At 36.4% G+C, this 16,939-nt stretch overlaps 1 protein-coding gene across 1 annotated transcript in view; it reads right to left on the reverse strand.

Moving 5' to 3' along the window:
• The window catches only part of SYNE2 (spectrin repeat containing nuclear envelope protein 2), a 493,787-nt gene that overhangs the window by 138,829 nt on the left and 338,019 nt on the right, over positions 1-16,939 (reverse strand). Inside the window, exons 71-74 of the mRNA XM_069091728.1 lie at positions 15,454-15,636; positions 13,188-13,313; positions 12,141-12,262; positions 4,889-5,027 (exon numbers count right to left, since the gene is read on the reverse strand). Coding sequence (XP_068947829.1) covers positions 4,889-5,027; positions 12,141-12,262; positions 13,188-13,313; positions 15,454-15,636 — 570 coding nt within the window. The remainder of the gene's footprint in view (positions 1-4,888; positions 5,028-12,140; positions 12,263-13,187; positions 13,314-15,453; positions 15,637-16,939) is intronic.

The raw sequence follows: 16,939 nt of genomic DNA on the forward strand, positions 1-16,939 counted from the left end.
CCCCCCCCCCGACTTTCTAGTAAGGCAAGATGGATTTCTATACCTCAGTACCTGTATATCTTATTTCCCAGTTGCATGTAAAAAACAATTTTTTATACACATTTCTTTTTAAAACTTTGGGTTTCGGGGAGAAGGGGCAGCTAGGTGGCACAGTGAATAGAGCACCAGCCCTGGAGTCAGGAGGACCTGAATTCAAATCCAGCCTCACACCCTTAACCCAAAAACCAGCCATGTGACCTTGGGCAAGTCACTTAACCCCAATTGCCCTCTGAAAAGCAAAAACAACAACAACAACAAAAAACTTTTGAGTTCCAGATTTTTTCCCTTCTTCCCTCCTCACCCTCCCCCACTGGGAAGACAAGCAGTTCAATACTGTACATGTGGAGTCACACAAAACATGTGCATAGTAGGTATATTGTGAAAGACTAACTATATTTCCCTCCATCCCATCCCACCCCCCACTTATTCTATTTTCTCCTTTGACCCTGTCCCTTTTCAAAAGTGTTTGCTTCTAACCACCCTCTCCCCCAATCTGCCCTCCCTTCTATCATACCCCCTTTCATCTCCTTCCCGCTATTTTCCTGTAGGGTAAGATACCCAATTGAGTGTGTGTATTATTTCCCCCTTAAGCCAAATTCAATGAGAGTAAGGTTGTCCTATTCCCTTTTACCTTCCTGCTCTTCCCCTCCATTTTAACAGTTTTCTTTTATCTCTTTTATGTGAGATAATTTACCCTAATCTATCTCTCCCTTTCTCCTTCTCCCAATATATTCCTGTCTCACCTCTTAATTTTATTTTTTAGATATCATCCCTTCATATTCAACTTGTTCTGTGCCATCTGTCTCTGTATACATGTACATATGCACACCCTCACATATATATTTATACATACCTATACTCTCTCATACATACATATGTATGTATACATATATACATAAATATTTCTTCAACTGTCCTCATACTTAGAAAAGTCTTATGAGTTATAATTACCATTTTTCCACGTAGGAATATAAATAGTTCAACTTTAATAACTTCCTTATGATTTCTTTTCCCTGTTTACCTTTTCATGCTTCTCTTGCTTCTTGCATTTGAAAGTCAAATTTTCTGTTTAGCTCTGGTTTTCTCATCAAGAATGCTTGAAAATCTTCTATTTGATTGAATGACCATATTTTCCCCTGAAGTATTATACTCAGTTTTGCTGGGTAGGTGATTCTTGGTTTTAATCCTAGCTCCTTTGACCTCCAGAATATCATATTCCAAGCCCTTCTATCCCTAAGTGTAGAAGCTGCAAGATCTTGTGTTATCCTGATTGTGTTTCCACAGTACTCAAATTGTTTCTTCCTAACTGCTTGCAGTATTTTCTCCTTGATCTGGGAACTCTGCAATTTGGCTATAATATTCCCAGGAGTTTTCTTTTTGGAATCTTTTTCAAGAGGCAATTGGTGAATTCTTTCAATTTCCATTTTGCCCTCTGGTTCTAGAATACTAGGGCAATTTTCCTTGAGAATTTCTTAAAAGATGGTTGTCTAGGCTCTTTTTTGATCATGGCTTTCAGGTAGTCCAGTAATTTTTAAATTATCTCTCCTGGATCTATTTTCCAGGTCAGTGTCTTTTCCAATGAGACATTTAACATTGCCTTATGTTTTTTCATTTCTTTGGATCTGTTTAATAGTATCTTGATTTCTCATGAAGTCATTAGCTTCCATTTGCTCCAGTCTAATTCTGAAGGAATTATTCTCTTCAATGAACTTTTGAAATTCTTTTTCCATCTGGAAAATTTGGCTTTTAAAGACATTCTTCTCCTCATTGGCTTTTTGGGCCTCTTTTGCTATTTGAATTAGTCTGTTTTTTAAGGTGTTATTTTGTTCAGTACAGCTGTTGACTCACTTTTCTTGATTTTCTTGCATCATCCTCATTTCTCTTCCCAATTTTTCCTCTACTTCTCTTACTTGGTTTTCAAAATCCTTCTTTAGCTCCTCCATAGCCTGTAACCAGTTCAAATTTTTCTTGGGAGCTTTTGATGCAAGAGTTCTGACTTCATTGTCTTCCTCCCTTTCCATGCTTTCATCCTTTTTGTCCCTGAAAAAGGAATCTACGGTAGGATTGTGTTTCCTGTGCTTGCTCATGTTGCTAATCAATTACTTGACTTTTGAACTCTTTGACATGGTAGAACTCTGCTTTCAGAATGGAGAGAGCTTTGTCCCAAATTCTTGGGGTTTTTGCAGTTGCTGGAGCAATTAGGGGAGCACCCTCTCTGCAGCACCCACAGGCTCTGGTTCACTGGCTACACACCCCAAGACCTCCACCCAAGACAGTGATAGATATCCAAGCAGGTTAAAGAAAGAGAAATTACCCTCTGAATGGTTGCTTGTTCCCCCTACAATCTGCAGGCCAGGAGTTCCTGAGGCAGCCACAGGGCAGCAGCCATTGTGCCTCCTCAACTTCTTGGTCCAGGGGCAGGGGCCATACCATGCTCTTCTGTCCACCTCTGTTCCAAAAGAGTTCCACATTGACCTTTTTCTTTATCTTTGGCGTTTATGGCTTGAAAAGTCTGAAAACCACCACAGCTGCTGGTGCATCACTCTCCTGAAGTCTGCTCCAGCCACTGCTGGTCAGGGCTGCCCTGGGGCCAAAACCACATGGCTCTTGGGGGGTCTGGGCTCAGCTGCCAGCTCTATGTGATAGCCCCTGCCTGCTGGTCTGCCAGGCTGACTTCAGCAGGACATTTGTTTGTTTAGTCATTTTTTACATGCATTGGAGGAGGTAGAAGCCAGAGCTGTAGGGAAGTCCTATTTCTACTTCGCCATCTTGACTCTGCCTTACAACTTTTTAAAAAATTAAGTGTAAAATCTTAATTTTTAATAACAAAGGGTTGTTTCTAGCAAATCTTATATCTAGATAAGAACAATGTGGATTTAAGGACACTTCCTATACACAATTTAAAACATGCTTAAGTAGTTATGAATAGACTTTATTCAGTGTTTCTAGGTCTCTTTGAGATGTTAAGGCAGTGATGAGTCTCACTGATGAGAAAATAAATTAATCACTTCTGTAGACAGATGCCTGACTCAATTCAAATATACAAACATTTAATAAGCACTTAGGATATACAAGGCATTTAGATTCCCCACCCCTGTCTAGGTACCAGGAATAAAAAATAAATAACAAAAATTTAATAAGTTTTTGTCCTTAGAATCTACCTTTTTTTGTAGGGCGTGGGTAGTGTTGGTCTTTTTCTGTGATTTTATCAGTCTAAGGAGCATCTAGGGAAGGGGACTTCCTATGCCAATGCAGATAGGTACCTGCTCGGGGAATTACATAGTATGTGTCAGAGGTACATCTCTCTGACTGAGGTAGCTTTCTATTTACAATGATGCCTCTTGTCCTTATATACAAAATCAGAATCTAAGCACTTAGATATTTGGCTCTGGAAAAGTGAAAAACACAGAACAGGTCTTGTAACATGAAACAACTTAGCCTTGATTCTGAACAAGTCTGGTTCAAGCCATAGACCTTGGTGAGAAGGAATACCTTTTTGGATAAGAACCCAACAGAGTCTTTCATGGAAAGTCAGGATAAATGGAACTTACAATAGCCCTAGGAAACTATTGTTCTTGTTTAGCCATTTTTCAGTTGTGTTGTATTTTATATGACCCCATTTGGGATTTTCTTGGCAAAGATAATAGAGTGGTTTGCCATTTTCTTCTCCAGCTCATTTTACAGTTGAGGAAACTGAGGCAAACGGGGTTAAGTGATTTGCCCTGGGTTATACAGCTGGTAAGTATTAAAGGCTGGAAAATGAGTCTCAGTTCCTGACTCTAGGACCATCATTCTATCCACTCCTTCACCTAGCTTCCCTAGGAAACTATAGATGGGAACAAAGACAACCTATCACTTATCTGTCTTCTGAGGTTTCTGGCTCAATAGAGTTTCTGTGTGTAAGGAAGTGTTTCATTCCCATGCAATACAACCTGTGTAAGATTGGGAAGAAGTTTTAAACATGTAAACATGATGGTTCACACCCTGTGATTTCTTTATGAGGTATTAACCTCTTTGGATCAAGAAAAGGATTGATTTGACTGACCAGTGGATTGGCCACACACCTCTGAGGGCTTTGAAAAACTAGAAGTTAGAAGAAGTTAGTTAAGCAGCCTGTGAGTGTGGTCCTCCAGTCTGGCCAGCCAATGAGCTTTTCCTTTCTTTACCTAAAGAAGCTACATTTATTTATTTATTTATTTATTTTTTTTTGCTTTTTGTAGAGGCAATTGGGGTTAAGTGACTTGCCCAAGGTCACAGGCTAGTTTTTTGGGTTAAGTATCTGAGGCAGGATTTGAACTCAGGTCCTCCTGACTCCAGGGCCAGTGCTGTATTCACTGCGCCACCTAGTCGCCCCAAGAAGCTACATTTTATTAAAAAAAAATTACAGGGCACAAGAACCATACTGTTTGCCTATTCAGAACTTCAGGGGGGGGGCGGGGTGGTGGCTAGGTAGTGCAGTGAATAGAGCATCAGCTCTGGAGTCAGGAGGACCTGAGTTCAAATTTGGCCTCAGACACTTAACACAGAAACTAGCTGTGTGACCTTGGGCAAGTCACTTAACCCCAATTGCCCTCCAAAGAGCAAAAAGAAAAACAAAACTTTATCGGGACCTTAGTTTCATTACATTAATTGAAATGGGGGTGTATAACACCTCCAGTTATTTAAATCAAAACTAGATAGAATTGGGAGTGAATTCTTCTAGGTTAGGAATAAATTCCCTGCAAAGATTTTCCTTTAAATTGGATGGTTATAAAGAGATCCCATTCAGCCACACACAACTCACTAACTTTTCTTTCAGGAAATAACTTGCTTTGGAGAGGGGGAGCCCAGATCTTGACAAAGGACTGACCTGATCATCCACAGGCTGAGGGGGAGGCAGCTTCTTCTTTGATAACTCCTGAAGCAAATATTGCCATTTGTCTTCACTTTGTTCCTGAGATGATAGAAATGATTCTGAGGATTCATTTCTAGACTGAGATACTCCAGGGCTTTTGAAAAAGGCAAAAAAGATAGGAAAACAATTGGCATATAAAATTTTATGCTGCACGGCACATTCTTTTAGAAGTCATTTTGCTCAGAAGAATATTGAAAGAAAACCCAAGGTATTTTGTTAACACAAGCTAGTCCAATCACAACACAGCTTACTGCTCAACAATTTTATTTTATTTTGTGCTTCATCTACATTACCTTAGAATAAGTTTATGCATAGGTTTAATTAAAAAAGATTCACTAGCTACCTACTACCTGTCAGCATTGTGCTAAATGCTGCAATAACTGATACAGCACTTTCAGATCTGCAAAGCATTTTCCTCAGTCAGCTCTATAAGATAAGGAACACAAGAATTATTTCCATTTTACCAGTATATTTACATAATGCATTATTGTTCTATTCATCTTTTGAAAATATATCACGTACCCCATTAATCAAGAATATAGAGACATGTTTTAATCAGTGTATCGCTGATGGAAGGATCAATAATCACTACCATAACATCTTCAGATTCTTATAATACATTCAAATATGAAATTGTTGGATTGTATAGTACAAAGACAAAAATTAATCTTTTTCTTCCAATTTACCTCATTCATTATTTAAATAATGAATCCTATCTAAAACCTGCACAGTCTTTTCTTAAACATATCTAGTAGCAGGGAATTTACTACATTCTGGGATAATTCATCCTATTTTTGAATAGCCTTAATTATTAGCAGATTTAAATTTTTCTCACCCTTCTGTTGAGTGGAAATCTGTTATCTTGGCCTTTTATTGTGGAAAGAGAGCTAGACTTTGAGTCAGAGGGTCTGAGGTTTTTTTTTATATGTTTATTTAATATTTTATTTTAGTCAATAATATTAGAAAATATAAAATAAAAATAATTTTTAACATTCGTTTTTTTAAAAAATTTAAGTTCCAAACTCTCTCCCTCCTTCTCCTCCCCACTGAGAAGCCAAGCAATTTGATATAGGTCATACATGTGCAGTCCTGCAAAACATATTTCCATATTAATCATGTTATAAAAGAAAACACAGTCCAAAAAAAATTGTGTTTCAGTCTGCATTCAGACTCTACCAGCTCTTTCTTTGGAGATGAATAGCATTTTTCATCATAAGTCCTTCAAAATTGTCTTGGATGCTTGTATTGCTGAGAAGAACCAGGTCTATCAAAGATAATCATTGCACAATGTTGCTGTTACTGTGTACAGTGTTCTCCTGGTTCTGCTCACTTCACTTAGCATCAGTTCATGGAATTCTTTCTGGGTTTGCTCATCATTTCTTATAGTACAACAGTATTCCATTACATTCATATACCACAACTTGTGCAGCCATTCCCCAAATGATGGGCGTTGCCTCAATTTCCAATTCATTGCCACAAGAAAACGGGCTACTATAAATATTTTTGTACATAAAGGTCCTTCCCCACCACTCCCTTCAAAAAAAGGGGAGTCTCTGGGCTACAGACCTACTAGTGGTATAGCTGGGTCAAAGGGAATGCATGGTTTTTATAACCCTTGGACATAGTTCCAAATTGCTCTCCAGAATGATCGATAAGTTCACAACTCTACCAATGTGTTACTATCTCAATTTTTCCACAGCCCCTCCAATACTTCTCATTTTCCTTAGAGGGTCTGAATTTCAAACCCAGCTGTGCAATGTAAAAGCTGGGGTTTTCTAATAGTGGGACCTTGGGCAAATCATCTAATCTCTCTGGATCTTAGAATGCTCATCTTTGAAATGAAAGGGTCAGATTAAAGTCCCTTCAAGCTCTCCATCTCTGATCCTATGTTTTTCCCCACTGCTTGAAGTTCTGCCTGTTAGGGATAATTTGCAGTGAAGTTTCCCCATTCTGAAAAATCAAATCTAGAGTGGCTTCAGCATCCACTAGGCCTAAGTTTAGAAGTCACCTGACCTTGCAGGAATCAGAGACTTAGCGCAATGGAGACCCTCCCCCAGTGCCACCTCAGCACAAGATATGCCAAATAAGGCCAGAACTGCTATCTCAAATGTACATTGGGTGATCTGCTGTTTCCTTGTTCCAGTACTTGAGGTAGATTGCCACACTTAGATTGTACACCTAACTTCCAGCCAATGGAAGAAAAGGGTCAGGAGTGGGGTGGGGGAGAATTCCAAATTAGGGCTTTATAACTTCGCCATTTCCTTTTGTAAATTGCTTCTCCTCCCTGACCATTTGTCAGAAGGGTGGCCCTTTCTCGAGATCACAATAAACCCTTTTTTTCTGCTTCCTGCCTTGAGAAACCTCTGAGTATTATTTGGTGGGTTTTTTTTTTTTTACTTTTTTGCTTTTTGGAGGGGGGAAGATAGGGCAATTGGGGTTCAGTGACTTGCCCAAGGTCACACAGCTAGTTTTTGTGTTAAGTGTCTGAGAGAGGATTTGAACTCAGTTCCTCCTGACTCTAGGGCCAGTGCTCTATTCACTTCGCCACCTAGCCACCCCTCTGAGTATTATTTGTGTACGGATTTCTGTTGCACACAGTTTTTTAAGAGCAAACTTAATCTCTATTCCACATAATAATAAGTATCTTTTACTATAAAAATTAAATGTCCCTTTTACTTCAAATTAACCTCACCTAGAATGGGTCAAGTCCTCTCAACATCCAGGTTACCATTTCTACACACTAAAGCTTGTCATTTTTTTTTTTTTACACAGTTATAGTCTGTATCTGCTCTTTTTTTGCCTCCTTTCACAATTTTATATAGATTTTTTGTCTTTTGTTTTACATTTTTGGTTTTATTTTGTTCCTATTGAGGAAGGGAACTGCCTTTCTCCACCAAATATCAGCAACTCCTCTACAACTTTATCTCAGAGACATGCCTGGGGCCACTGAGAGTGTAAAGGACTTGCCCATTGTCACAGGCACAGCATGTATCAGCTGTAGGACTAGAGTCCAGGTGTTCCGGACTCTAAGCCCAGTCCTTTATCCACTAACTATTTTTTCACAAGTCTGTATATTCTTCCACATTTTATATGCTGTGCAGATATCATATGCTTAATAAATATTTGTTGACTGAAGTGAATTCTTTTCATTCTTTATTAGGATGGAGTTCTCCATTATGCTGGTATCAATAGAAGATTATTTCCTTCAACCATTTCATTTTGCTAATAAAATTCATTTTGCAGATAAAGTCCAAAGAGTCAATAGATCAATAAACATTTACTAGGGGGTTACTATGTGCCAGGAACTGTGCTAAACACTAGGGATACAAAAAAAGGTAAAAGACAGTCATTGCTCTTAAGGAGCTCGTGGCCTAATGGGGGACACACCATGCATTGGAAATCAAACAATCTAATTCTAAATAATAAGTGGTCGAAGAACAAATCAAAGAAACAAGAGAAAATGTCCTTAAAGAAAGTGACAACAATGAGATAACATACTAACATTTATGGAATGCAGCCAAAGCTGTATTTAAGGGGAAATTTACATCTCTAATGGTTTAAATCAATAAAATAGAGAAAAAGCAGATCAATGAATTGGGCGTGCAACTAAAAAATACTAGAAGAACAAATTAAAATTCCCTAATTAAACACCAGATTGGAAATCCTGAAAACCAAAGGGGAGATTAATAAAATTGAAAGTAAGAAAGTCATTGAATAAATAAAACTAAAAGCTGGTTTTATATTAAAAAAAAACAAATAAGATTAGTTAATATGATTTTTTTTTAAAGGAAAGAAGAGAACCAAATTACTAGCATCAAAAGTGAAAAGGGTGAATTCACCAACAATGAAGATGAAATTAAGACAATTGTTAGGAGCTCTTTTGACCAATTATATGCCAATAAATTGAACAATCTAAATGAAATTGATGAATATCTACAAAAACATAAATTACCCAGCTTAGCAGAGGAAGAAATAAAACACTTAAATACCCCAGTCTTAGAAAAAGAAATTGAACAAGCCATCAATCAAATTCCTAAGAAAAAATTCTAGAGCCAGATGGATTCACAAGCTAATTCTACTAACCATTTAAAAAACAATTAATCTTAATACTATATATAGTATTTGGAAAAATAGTTGAGAGAATCCTACCAAATTCCTTTAATGACACAAATATGGTGCTGATACCTAAACCAGGAAGAGTCAAAATGGAGAAAGAAAATTATAGACCACTTTCTTCAATGAATATTATGCAAAAAATTTAAATAAAATATTAACAATGAGATTACAGCAACATTTCATAAGAATCATACACTATGGTCTTGTAGGGTTGGTTCAATATTAGGAAAACTAATTGATCTTATCAATAACAAAACCAACAGAAATCATATTATTATCTCAATAGATGCAGAAAAAACCTTCAACAAAATACACCTATACCTACTAAAAACACTAGACAGCATAGGAATGAATGGAGCTTACCTTAAAATGATAAATAAAATCATCAGCAAGCATTATTTGCAATGGGGATAAGCTAGAAACCTTTCCAATACAATCAAGAGTGAAGCAAGGATGCCCTTTATCACCTCTATTATTTAATACTATACCAGGAATGTTAGGTATAGTTAGAATAGATGAGGAAACAAAATTATCACTCCTTGCAGATGATATGATGGTATACTTAGAAAATCCTAGAGAATCAACTAAAAAAATTCTTGAAATTATTAACAACTTTAGAAAAGTGGCAAGATACAAAATAAACCCACATAAATCATCAGCATTTCTATATATTACCAAGTCCAGCAGCAAGAGTTTTGTAAAATACTTTGGAGTCTACCTGCCAAGAGAAACCCAGAAACTATATGAACACAACCATAAAACACTTTCCACACAAATAATGTCAGATCTAAACAATTAGAAAAATATTAATTGCTCATGGGTAGACTGGGCCAACATAATAAAAATGACAATTCTACTTAAGTTAATCTCTTTATTCAGTGCCATACTAATCAAACTATCAAAAAATCATTTTATAGAGCTAGGAAAAATAGTAACAAAATTCCTCTGGAAGAACAAAAAGCTCAGCGATATCAAGGACATTAATGAAAGAAAGTGTGAAACAAGGTGGTCTAGTTCAGTGCTTCTTAAACAGTTTAAGAAGCACTGAAAGGGTAGTGAAATGGAAAAAGTTTAAGGAGTCCTGGTCTAGCCATACTAGCTCTCAAATGGTACTATAAAGTGGTAATTATCAAAACAATCTGCTATTGGTTAAGAAATAGAGTGGTGGATCAGTGGAATAGATTAGGCATAAATTACACTATAGTAAATTACCATAGTAATCTAGTATATGATAAACACCAAGGTCAAAGTTTTTGGAACAAAAACTGCTGGGAAAACTAAAAAACTAAAAAATTATGGCAGAAATTAGGTATAGACCAACATCTCTTACTATATATCAAGATATGATCAAAATGGTTACATAATTCAAACATAAAGGGTGATAACATAAGCACATTAAGACAGCATGGAATAGCTTATCTCTCAGGTTTATGGATAAGGGAATAATTTAGAACCAAAGAAGATATAGAGAGCCATTACAAAATGTAAAATAGATCATTTTGATTATATAAAATTAAAAAGTTTTTGCACAAACAAAACCAGTGCCATCAAAATTATAAAAAAAGTGGAAAATGGGGAAAAATTTACAAAAAGTATTTCTGATTAAGACCTCATTTCTCAAATATACAGATAACTGAGTAAAATTTATAAGAATAAAATTCATTCCCCAATTGATAAATGATCAAAGGATATGAACAGGCAGTCTTCAGACAAAGAAATCAAAGTTATCTATAGTTATATGAAAAAATGTTCTAAATAACTATTGATTAGAGAAATACAAATAAAAACAACTCTGAAGTACCACATCATACCTATCAGATTGGCTAATATGACAAAAAAAGAAAATGATAAATGTTGGCGGGGATGTGGGAAAACTGGGACACAAAAGCACTGTTGGTGGCACTGTGAACTGATCCAACCATTCTGAAAAGCAATTAGGAACTATGCCCAAGGGGCTATCAAACTATGCATACCCTTTGATCCAGCAATACCACTGCTAGGTCTATGTCCCAAATAAATCCAAAAAAGGGGCAAAGGACCTATTTGTACAAAAATATTTGTAGCAGCTCTTTTTTGTGGTGGCTAAGACCTGAAAATCAAAGGGATGCCCAATAATTGGGGAATGGCTAAACAAGCTGTGGCATGTGATTGTAATGAAATATTATTGTACTATAAAAATGACAAACAGGATGATCTTAGAAAAATCTGGAAAGACTTACATGAACTAATACAGTGAAGTGAACAGAACCAGGAGAACATTGTACATGATAACAGCAATATCATTCAGTGAAGAATTGTGAATGAGCTAGCTATTCTAAGCAATACAGTGATCCAAGATAATCCCAGAGGATTAATAATGAAGCATATGATCCACCTCCAGAGAAAGAACTGATATTGTTTGAATATACACTTAAGTACTCTATTCTTCATTTTTTTCATTTTTTCTTTTATTCAAGTCTTCTTGTACAAAATGATTAATATGGAAATGTTATACATAACTTCATATATATAATCTATATCTGAATGCTTGAAACTCTAAACTTTAAGTAAAAATGTTAAAAAAAGTAGCATCAAGTCAAACCCTTCATTTTACAGATAAGGAAACTGAGGCACAGAGAAGTTAAGCTGTTTGCCCACTGTCACACAAATATCAAGTCTCTGAGCCAGTAGTTGAAAACTCGTCTTCCTGGTGAGAAATGGAGCATCTTATCCACTACACCACTATGTCTTACCAGCCTTGAAGCCAAGAAGACCTAAATTCAAGTCTTGCTTCGGATACATACTAATTGTGAGATCCTGGCCAAGTCTTAACTTCTCATTGCCCAAGGCAACACTTCAAAGCAATGATAATAGCAGAAATTGCTGATGTGCATCAGTACAGAAAAGGAGTCCCCAATAGGAAATCCCCCCACAATGAAGAAATCACAGATCATGTGGCCAGATTCTTTTCTAGAAAGATCACACCAATTTAAATAGTAACCAGCAACAAACAAATGTGCTCGTGTGCCCAAAGCCCCACCAAGAATGGGCTTTATCATATTTAATTATTTTTGTTAGTTTACTTATGTCCAACTATTTTAAAAGTCCATACCTAACAAGTGATTCCTGGGTTTTACTGTCATTCCTTTGGTCCTGCTGATGCCACATTTTCTCCGCATAAATTTCAATGAACCTGAAGAGATCCTTTTGTTCATCTGGTTTTAGCTCAAAGGCCTATGAAAGAACAAGAATGAAAACATTTACATCAGGCATAAATGTCATGTATCTATAAGGTGACCTTTCACTTTGTGTATTCTGTTGGTGCTGATGGGATAGTAAAATTCTGAACCAATTCTGAGTTTTCAGTTTCATAGCTCATAAATTATGAGTTATTCATAAGTTACTTATGAGTTGGCTCGTAAGTAGCTTCTACTTTATGAAGGTTCCCCCACCATAGGCCCCTCTAAGATCCTTGTAAAACATACATGTGCCAATCATATTTCTGAAATAGCACATATATGAATATCCATTTATTCATTTTAATAAATATGAACCAATTTTAACTCTTTTTAACCACTACAATACAGATGGGGAAAAAAGCAATAAAATAGCCACATTAAAAAAGTTCTCACTGGAGATATTGGCTCAATTTCCATTTAGTAGAACAGTAACCCAAGATAAAAAAAAATAGCATTACTAAGAGTAACAGATTCCAAATATGTAGCAGAAGTTATTGGTAATTAGATGGAATAAAAATTGAAAACAGCATTTACATATAGTTCTTTAAGCTTCCTGAAGAATTTTATAAATATTATCTTATTTGATTATCACAATCACCCTGGGGCATAGTGCTATTGCTATTGCCATTTTAACAGATGAGGAAACTGAGGCAGGCAGCAATTAGGTGAAAATTTTAGGGTCACACAGCTAATACATGACGTGGTTAGAACTGAACTTAGACTCCAGGACCAAAGATCTTTCTATTCTGCCATCTAACCAGATGCACAATACACATGCACATGCAGATAGACCCCCTTTCCCTCCCAAGTCACAGAAGCAAACCCACCAATGCTAGGTTCACATTTTAACGGTGAAGGACCATCTCACATGGAAAAAATACTTTTTGTGCTTCATTATTTTGGGCAAGCGCTAAAATTACCTGTTGTTGGAAACCTTTTTGTCGTCCGAAGAATGGGATTTCAAATGAAATAGATTCAAATGCAGGAGATCTGTCTGACTGCAAGACTTTTTGGTCCTCTGAAGGTTTCTTTAGAGTGTTACTTCGCTGTAAAAAAATGTATATTTATATAAGAATGACAAATTATTCACTTACACAGAATGAACCACTTCAACTATATAATAATGGAATTATTTAATGTAGAAAATTAAAAAAAAAACTTTCTGAGGAAAACTATTGCAGTTTTTTATACCCTAATTTAATTTAATGTGCTTTTTTCATAGCATCAAAAAATCACTCCCTAAGTAAAATGGTCTTTTTGTCTCTCTCTCTCTCTCTCTCTCTCTCTTTTACCTAATACATCTGAATGAATTTACTGGGAAGAGAAAGTTCCTTATCTTTTTTTCCTTTTAAATTAAAAAAAAATAGAAGGAAAAAGGGGGAAAAAGAAAAAGAAAAAATCACTGATAGAACACTGAGTCTGTGAATTTAAAATTATCATGAAGACAAATCAGAAAATAATGAAATTGAAGAAAACAAAGAAGCTTAGCAGATAGAACATAAATCCTACTAGGCTTAGACTCCTTTAAATAGATTTTGAGCTCTCTGAGGGCAGGAGTCTAGAGGGTTGATGGCAGGGAAGGTACAGCTGTGTATCAATAATTACTGGACATAAAGTGATCCTCTGTGGTCAGGTATGTGTTTGGCCTATTTAGGAAACATTGGCAGGTACCTTCATAGCTGGGATTACAAGTTTGGTAGTGGAAATGAGCCCTATTAGATTGTACGTAAGGGGTTGTGAGGAATACTAATTAGAAAAGTTCATATTTACATCATGCTTTATATACATTATCTTGTGTGAACCTGACCACAACCCTGTAAGGTAAGTGCTGTTATTATCTTCACTTTAGGTTAAGTGACTTGCTCAGGGTCACACTATGGAAAGAGTTTGTCTAAGAGAGACTATGGGAGCTGAGATGTGATGTGAGTACATGCAGGAGGGACCAGCTTGGGGTTCTGTTGGCTCTCCTCTATGTAGCAGAACAAATATTAGGAGGTATCTAGGTGGATCAGTGGGTAGAACACTGGGCCTAGAGTCAGAAAGACATGAGTTCAAATCCAGTTTCAGACACTTCCTAGCTGTGTGACCCTGGGTCAGTAACATAACCTTTGTTTGCCTCAGTTTCCCCATCTGTAAAATAAACTGGAGAAGAAAATGGCAAACCACTCTAGTATCTTTGTCAAGAAAACCCCAAGTGGGGTTAACAAAACATAAAGAGCTTTGAGGACTCTTTTGCCTTTTTTTATCCCCAGTGCTTAAGCAGAGTGTTCAATGTTTACTGATTGATTGAAATATAGGTTTAACATATATTAACTCTCTGATCCTGAGTAAATCCTTTAATCTTTCAGTAACTCTTCTGAGATTATGATGACTTGCATTAGGTAAAAGGAATTTCCTCCCTGAAGGAGCTCTGTATACCACTGAAATCACAATTCTAGGGGCAGCTAGGTGGCTCAGTGAATAGAGCACCAGCCCTGGAGTCAGGAGGACCTGAGTTCAAATGTGACCTCAGACACTTAACACTTACTAGCTGTGTGACCTTGGGTAAGTCAATTAACCCCAATTGCCCAGCCTTCCCCCCCTGCAAAAAAAAAAAAAGAAATCACAGTTCTAGTCTCTACTGTTATGCCCCACATTTGGCAAAGTGCCTTATAATAAGTACTAAAAAGGCATTCTATGAATTGAATTTCGTTGAAATGAATTTAAAAGGCACAGAAGCATTGTTGTGAACTGTGTATGCCTAGTCTTATTTTTTTAATGTTAATACCCCAAAGGTATTTGATGCATATGCATATTTAAAAGTAGAGCCTGCTGTTTTATCACAAGTATACTTTATGTCAATAATTTTTAGAAGCAAATTATGAAAATACTAGAGGAAACAGGAGAGGCAAATTTATTGAAACTTTTACAAATTCATTATCACTTTTTTTCCAGTGCTGTTATAATTGGGTTCACTCGAACAACAGTCTTTGTTTTAATACGGACTTTGCTATGGAGTCTGAAGACAAATCACATTATAAAATTAAACCAATAGGTCCATATTCTGATTCACACTTACCACTAAGGGATGTACTCCTTCATTAACATCATTTTCATATGGAGTTGACACAATAGAATAAGTCAGAGGGTATTTTTTTCTGATGGGTTTATCAGTTATGGATATCTATATGTTCATGTCTATTTTACCTGCACTTCACTGTATTTGTCTTGAAGCATCACCTGGACTTTTTCCAAATTACACTTCACAGTTTTTAGTTTCAGGGAAAGTCTTTCTGCCTCTTGTTGGGTGCTTCCACTGTTTCCTAGACCCTGATCTTTACAGTTCTCCAATAAAGAAGATACCTTGTGCTCAATCTCTGTTAACATGGCCTAGGAAGAAAGAAATGTGTTGATTATTCATCTTTTGGTTCTTCTTCAAGTTCCATTTCCATTCTTCTCAGATTCACTAACTATTTGGTCACATTTTAAAATGGATAAATACATAAAGTGTCTTAAGCAATCCTTTCATTGTTCCTCTGCTTCTGAACAAGATTTTGCTTTAGCAAAATCAGCCCCAAAAGGCAACTTTCTTTTTGTTAAACTTCAAAGGGAGATTCCTTAAATGCCATTGATAAACCATTCTAGTAGCTCTCAAAATCACAGTTTTATACAGTCTAGAACCAAAAGGGACTTCTGACATAATCTAAACCAACTCCTTAATTTTACAGATGAAGAAGCTGAGGCTGTGAGAGGTTAAAGTGACTCATCCAGACTAATATAGATAATTAGTGTAGTAGGGCAGCTAGGTGGTGCAGTTAATAGAGCATTGGACCTGGAGTCAGGAAAATCTGAGTTCAAATCTGGCCTCTGACAATTCCTAGCTGTGTGACCTTGGATAAGTCACTTAACCTCTCTTGGTATCTGAACATATGTATATATACACACACCCATATATATATATATGCATACACACATCTATATATTCATACACATATATTTATGGGCAACTAGGTGGTGTAGTAGAGTGCGGAGCCTGGAGTCAGGAAGATCTGAGTTTAAATTCAGCCATAGATACTTAATAGCTGTATGATCCTTGGCAAGTGACTTAACCCTTTTGTTTCATTTTCCTCATCGATAAAATTAATTAGAGAAGGAAATGGCAAACCTCTTCAGTGTCTTTGCCTAGAAATCTCCCAGTGGGGTCACAAAGAAGTGGATATGACTGAAACAACAACAAATACACACACATACGTATATAATTCCCACCATAAAGTGAGGATAAGAGTAACGTTAACAGTTTCGCTGGGTTGTTGTAAGGATTAAATGAGATAATAATTGTCAAGAGTTTAGCACAGTGCCTGGTACATAGTTAGTGCTGCATCGATGTTAACTCTCATATTATTATTACGAGTATAGTGGGGTTTTTTATTCCCAAACCTGCTCTCCGTAACACCTAAATCCCCCTGCTGCAATTGATGCACTTAGAAACAAGGCTGAGGATGAGCTGTTTCCCATAATACATCCTTCAAAGCTGTTAGGAATGAATGTCTTTCTCATCATCAGCCTTTTTTTTTTTTCAAACAAAACAAGTACTCAAAATACCCGATAGACCCTAGGAAAAAAGAAAGATTTGAAAACTGATGTACTTTTCTGATGACATAAGGGACAGAATACACAGTTAAAAATAACCCAT

The sequence above is a fragment of the Petaurus breviceps genome, unplaced genomic scaffold (genome assembly GCF_028583685.1).
Source record: "Petaurus breviceps papuanus isolate PSGF00001 unplaced genomic scaffold, PetGlider_PUasm1.0 189, whole genome shotgun sequence".
NCBI lineage: Eukaryota > Metazoa > Chordata > Mammalia > Diprotodontia > Petauridae > Petaurus > Petaurus breviceps.